Genomic DNA, 6,559 nt, shown 5'->3' with positions numbered 1-6,559 from the left:
TGTGTGTGTGAAGCAGTTTTCTTCTTTAGCCTGTGCATCTAGAGTGGACTCTACCGAGGTTGGACAGGGTTCAGTCTAGATGTGGCGGTAACTATTCCGGATATACGGTATAGCCGGGCCGGGGTGTTACTAGTTGGTATCAGAGCGGTTGAATCTTTGGAGGTTAGATTGGAGTTTAAGCTGTGAAACCCTTGAACCCTAGTTTCAAGTCAGTGAGTTTCAAGTTAATTAAGTTTCGAGTCAGCTTATTAAGACCAACCTAAGTCGTTATTCCAGCCTAATGAGTATAAGTTTCGGAGCAGAGCTGGAACGGAGGCCAGGCAACGTAAAAAGGGGGTATTCCACTTCTACTTTACAGAATCTCTTGATTCTGGTTGCTAAATACTCTGACTGATACTTGTGCATTCTTATATGTGTTCATCATTTCGTATGATTGCTGTGAGTGAACTTGAGAAGCTGTTATACTAACTGTTTAGTTAACTGAGTGAACTTGAGAAGCTGTTATACTAACTGTTTAGTTAACTAACTTCTTAGTAACTTTTATTATACTAACTGTTTAGTTAACTAACTTCTTAGTAACTTTTATACTTCTAACTGTTTAGTTAACTAACTTCTTAGTAACTTTTATACTTCGGAAGCTAACTCGAAACGATCGTTTAGTGAAAATGCCGCCAAGACGAAATGTACTTGCGGGACGTGACGACGCCACCACGGCAATGGATCGTATGGCTTTGGCAATGGAACAGATGGCTGAGTTTATGATGGCTCAGCAGGCCCAGAATCAAAATCAGGGACACCCTCAGGTCGACTTTGCTAAAGCCATAGCAAGTAGACACCCACCGAACTATGCGGGAGAAGATGACCCAGTGGTTTTGGAAGAATGGATACGGACATTCGATAAACTGCTTGACGCAGTAAATTGCCCGGCGAATCAACGAGTCTCTTCTGCGGTTTATTACTTGACGAAGGCCGCAGATAACTGGTGGGCAGCAGCTGGACCCGAACTCCTGCAAAACCCAGACTTTGGCTGGGAGGAATTCAAGGAGGAATTGAGGGGACAATTTTACACGGAACGAATCAAGGGAATCAAGTGCGAAGAATTCTTGCGACTGAAGCAGAAAGGAGAAACTGTTCAGGTCTACTATGACCAGTATGTGGAGCTAATGAGGTTTGCTCAAGATATTGTGCCGGACGAGGCAAGCAAGGCAAGAAGATTTGTACGAGGACTGGAATGGGACGTGAGAAGGGCAATCGCACCATTCATGTGCTCCACTCTCAAGCAGGCATATAATCGGGCATCGGATCAGTACCAAGTGTACTTGGATCAACAGGAAGTTTACGGCAGGTACAACAGAAAAGCTGATGATAAACAGAGGAGATTCAAGGTGGATGATTGGAAGCCTAACCAAGGGAAATTTCAACCAAAGCAAGGAGAGAAGAGGGGAGGAACAGACCAAGGGAAACAATCTTCTTGCAGCAGATGTGGAAAGAGCCATCCTGGAGAAAATTGTCAAGGGGTGAGGATAACGTGCTACAAGTGTGGCCTCTTAGGACACAAATTCTATGAGTGCCAAACCAGGGTGGAAAACCTCCGGAACTCCTCGCAGAATACCAGGCAAGGAGGAGGATTCAATGGGAACAACGGCCGGAAACCTGCGGAGTCAGGAAACAGGGGAGTTAATTCTCCACAAGTGAACCGGGGGAGGCCAACGAATGCGGCTACAGGTCCGAATGATAAAGGGAAGTCGCCAATGGGAGAAAGCAGCACAGGGAACCAAGGACGAATCTACGTCGTCAACAGCGCTCAGGCTCAGGCTGGCGACGTCGTAACCGGTACATTTCTTATAAACTCGGTGCTTGGTTCAGTATTATTTGATACGGGAGCTACCAATTCCTTTATATCATCTACATTTGCGGATAGATTGAAGTTATGGCCTACTAGTAAGTTAGACTTAAATGTGAGAACTGCCTCGGGGATGGTGGTAGCCTATAAGGATGGATATGACAACATTTCGATAGAAATTGCGGGATTCAATTGTCCCGGAAATCTTATTCGTTTTGAGCTAGAGGGCATCGATGTGGTACTCAGAATGGATTGGTTGGATATGTATAAGGCTCAAATTGTTTGTAATGAGCGAAAGGTTGTCCTACGAGGACCAAATGGGAAGAGAATATCCTACCGAGGGATTGAGAGGCAACCCGAGCCCAAGTTGATGACAATGCAGAAGTTGAGGAAGTAGCTCACCAAGGGTGTGAAGTGTACCTCTACTTGGTGCAGGATGCTGAGATGGAAGAACCTGAGATCAATCAAATCCCAGTAGTGCGTGAATTTCCCGACGTGTTTCCAGAGGATCTCACGGAAATGCCGCCGGAGAGGGAAGTGGAATTCACTATTGATCTCGTACTAGGAACCGCGCCAATCTCAAAAGCGCCTTATTGAATGGCACCAAAAGAGATGGAAGAGTTAAAGGCTCAATTGGCAGAGTTATTGGAGAAAGGATTCATCAGACCAAGTGTGTCACCTTGGGGCTTGGAGAAAGGATTCATCAGACCAAGTGTGTCACCTTGGGGCGCACCGGTAGGATTCATCAGACCAAGTGTGTCACCTTGGGGCGCACCGGTACGATTCATCAGACCAAGTGTGTCACCTTGGGGCGCACCGGTACTGTTTGTAAAGCCAAGTGTGTCACCTTGGGGCGCACCGGTACTGTTTGTAAAGAAGAAGGATGGGAGCCTGAGACTGTGTATCGATTATAGAGAACTCAATCATGGGAGCCTGAGACTGTGTATCGATTATAGAGAACTCAATCGGGTCACAGTGAAGAACAGGTACCCATTGCCCAGGATCGACGATCTGTTCGATCAGTTGAAGGGAGCTAGAGTATTTTCAAAGATTGATTTACGGTCAGGGTATCACCAAGTGCGAGTCGTGGAGCAGGATATTCCCAAAACAGCATTCCGGACTAGATATGGGCACTACGAATTTGCCGTCATGCCGTTCGGAGTAACAAATGCACCAGGGACTTTCATGGACTTGATGAACAGGATTTTCCTTCCATATCTAGATAAGTTCATCGTTGTCTTTATAGACGATATCTTGGTGTACTCAAAGACACCAGAGGAGCACGAAGAACATCTTAGGACAGTATTGCAAATGCTGAGGGAAAAGAAACTTTTTGCGAAACTGTCTAAGTGCGAATTTTGGAGGGAGGAAGTAGCATTTCTTGGTCACATAATCACCAAGGAAGGAATAGCAGTGGACCCAACTAAGATAAAAGCTGTAATGGAATGGGAAGCACCCAAATCGGTCACGGAGGTCTGAAGCTTCTTAGGATTGGCAGGCTATTACCGAAGATTTGTCCAGGATTTCTCGAAGATAGCAAGACCATTGACAAATTTGCTCAAAAAGACTACCAGGTACCGTTGGAGTGAAGAGTGTGAGCATGCGTTCCAGGAACTCAAGAAGAAGTTAACAACTGCCCTACTGTTAACCTTGCCTGTTGGAACGGAAGGCTATGAACTATACACAGATGCGTCTCATAAAGGACTGGGATGTGTCTTGATGCAACATGGAAGGGTAATAGCTTATGCATCTCGTCAATTGAAACCACATGAAGCTAACTACCCAACCCATGATCTAGAACTAGCAGCTGTGGTGTTTGCTCTCAAAATCTGGCGACACTACCTCTATGGAGTTACTTGTAAGATCTTTACGGATCATAAGAGTTTAAAGTACATCTTCACTCAGAGAGATCTCAATTTGAGGCAAAGAAGATGGTTGGAGTTGATCAAGGATTATGATTTGGAAATCCAATACCAGGAAGGCAAAGCAAACAAGGTAGCAGATGCATTGAGTCGGAAGTCAAATCACGCTCTTTGGGTATTGCCCGAGCAATTATGCAAGGACATTCAAAGGCTCAATTTGGAAATAAGAATGGGTAGTCAAGTGGAACAAGAGATGAAATTATATCACCGGTCGGTCACTCCAAACCTATTTGAAGAAATTAAACAAGCACAAGGAGAAGACGATGGGGTGAATAAACTCAATGAGAAAATGGTTGATGGAAAGTGTGGTTCATTTGAGTTACACCAGATGGGAGTGTTAGATTTCAAGGCAGATGGGTTATACCTACAGGTCGTAAGAAGATAATGGACCAGCTAATGAAAGAAGGTCACTATACCCCATATTCAGTTCACCCTGGAGGAGACAAACTTTACAAAAATCTGAAACAAAACTTTTGGTGGTCAAGCATGAAAAAGGACGTGGCTGAATTTGTGGCCAAGTGCTTAAACTGCCNTTTGTAAAGAAGAAGGATGGGAGCCTGAGACTGTGTATCGATTATAGAGAACTCAATCGGGTCACAGTGAAGAACAGGTACCCATTGCCCAGGATCGACGATCTGTTCGATCAGTTGAAGGGAGCTAGAGTATTTTCAAAGATTGATTTACGGTCAGGGTATCACCAAGTGCGAGTCGTGGAGCAGGATATTCCCAAAACAGCATTCCGGACTAGATATGGGCACTACGAATTTGCCGTCATGCCGTTCGGAGTAACAAATGCACCAGGGACTTTCATGGACTTGATGAACAGGATTTTCCTTCCATATCTAGATAAGTTCATCGTTGTCTTTATAGACGATATCTTGGTGTACTCAAAGACACCAGAGGAGCACGAAGAACATCTTAGGACAGTATTGCAAATGCTGAGGGAAAAGAAACTTTTTGCGAAACTGTCTAAGTGCGAATTTTGGAGGGAGGAAGTAGCATTTCTTGGTCACATAATCACCAAGGAAGGAATAGCAGTGGACCCAACTAAGATAAAAGCTGTAATGGAATGGGAAGCACCCAAATCGGTCACGGAGGTCTGAAGCTTCTTAGGATTGGCAGGCTATTACCGAAGATTTGTCCAGGATTTCTCGAAGATAGCAAGACCATTGACAAATTTGCTCAAAAAGACTACCAGGTACCGTTGGAGTGAAGAGTGTGAGCATGCGTTCCAGGAACTCAAGAAGAAGTTAACAACTGCCCTACTGTTAACCTTGCCTGTTGGAACGGAAGGCTATGAACTATACACAGATGCGTCTCATAAAGGACTGGGATGTGTCTTGATGCAACATGGAAGGGTAATAGCTTATGCATCTCGTCAATTGAAACCACATGAAGCTAACTACCCAACCCATGATCTAGAACTAGCAGCTGTGGTGTTTGCTCTCAAAATCTGGCGACACTACCTCTATGGAGTTACTTGTAAGATCTTTACGGATCATAAGAGTTTAAAGTACATCTTCACTCAGAGAGATCTCAATTTGAGGCAAAGAAGATGGTTGGAGTTGATCAAGGATTATGATTTGGAAATCCAATACCAGGAAGGCAAAGCAAACAAGGTAGCAGATGCATTGAGTCGGAAGTCAAATCACGCTCTTTGGGTATTGCCCGAGCAATTATGCAAGGACATTCAAAGGCTCAATTTGGAAATAAGAATGGGTAGTCAAGTGGAACAAGAGATGAAATTATATCACCGGTCGGTCACTCCAAACCTATTTGAAGAAATTAAACAAGCACAAGGAGAAGACGATGGGGTGAATAAACTCAATGAGAAAATGGTTGATGGAAAGTGTGGTTCATTTGAGTTACACCAGATGGGAGTGTTAGATTTCAAGGCAGATGGGTTATACCTACAGGTCGTAAGAAGATAATGGACCAGCTAATGAAAGAAGGTCACTATACCCCATATTCAGTTCACCCTGGAGGAGACAAACTTTACAAAAATCTGAAACAAAACTTTTGGTGGTCAAGCATGAAAAAGGACGTGGCTGAATTTGTGGCCAAGTGCTTAAGCATGAAAAAGGACGTGGCTGAATTTGTGGCCAAGTGCTTAAACTGCCAGAAGGTTAAGGCAGAGAGGAGTAAACCCAAGGGTTTACTACAACCGTTTAAGGCAGAGAGGAGTAAACCCAAGGGTTTACTACAACCGTTAGAGATTCCTCAGTGGAAGTGGGACTCTATTTCTATGGATTTTGTGGGAGGATTGTCATTAACAAGGTCAGGGAAAGATAAGATATGGGTAATAGTAGACAGGCTTACCAAGACAGCAAGGTTCATTGCCATGAAGGAAACTTGGACTATGACTCAATTGGCAAAGGCTTATGTGAACAAGGTGGTTAAGTATCATGGAATACCCAAGGATATCGTTTCTGATAGGGACTCTCGATTCTTGTCACAATTTTGGCAAGCTTTGCAAGCAGCTATGGGAACGAAGTTGAAACTTAGTACTGCTTTTCATCCTATGACTGATGGGCAGACTGAGAGGACCATACAAACCTTGGAAGATATGTTAAGGGCTTGTGTGTTGGACTTTCAAGGATCGTGGGAGGAACATTTGGACCTAATCGAGTTTTCTTACAATAATAGTTATCATGCAAGTATACAAATGGCACCATATAAAGATTTATATGGACAGAAGTGTAGAAGCCCTCTATGTTGGGAAGATTTGGTTAATTCTGTGACATTAGGACCCGAATGTCTTCAAGAAATGACAGAAAAGGTCAAGTTGATTCAA

At 44.0% G+C, this 6,559-nt stretch overlaps 1 protein-coding gene across 1 annotated transcript; it reads left to right on the top strand.

Annotated features, from left to right (window-relative positions):
* Positions 1-665: 665 nt before the first annotated feature.
* Positions 666-3,247, top strand: LOC116012892 (the record flags this gene model as incomplete). The annotated part of the gene is made up of 3 exons (XM_031252562.1): positions 666-2,141; positions 2,279-2,401; positions 2,720-3,247. Coding segments are annotated over exons 1-3 (2,127 nt in total), but the record flags the coding sequence as incomplete, so codon positions are not given.
* Positions 3,248-6,559: the final 3,312 nt, after the last annotated feature.

The sequence above is a fragment of the Ipomoea triloba genome, chromosome 3 (genome assembly GCF_003576645.1).
Source record: "Ipomoea triloba cultivar NCNSP0323 chromosome 3, ASM357664v1".
Lineage (NCBI taxonomy): Eukaryota > Viridiplantae > Streptophyta > Magnoliopsida > Solanales > Convolvulaceae > Ipomoea > Ipomoea triloba.
This window is presented reverse-complemented; position numbering and strand designations above follow the sequence as displayed.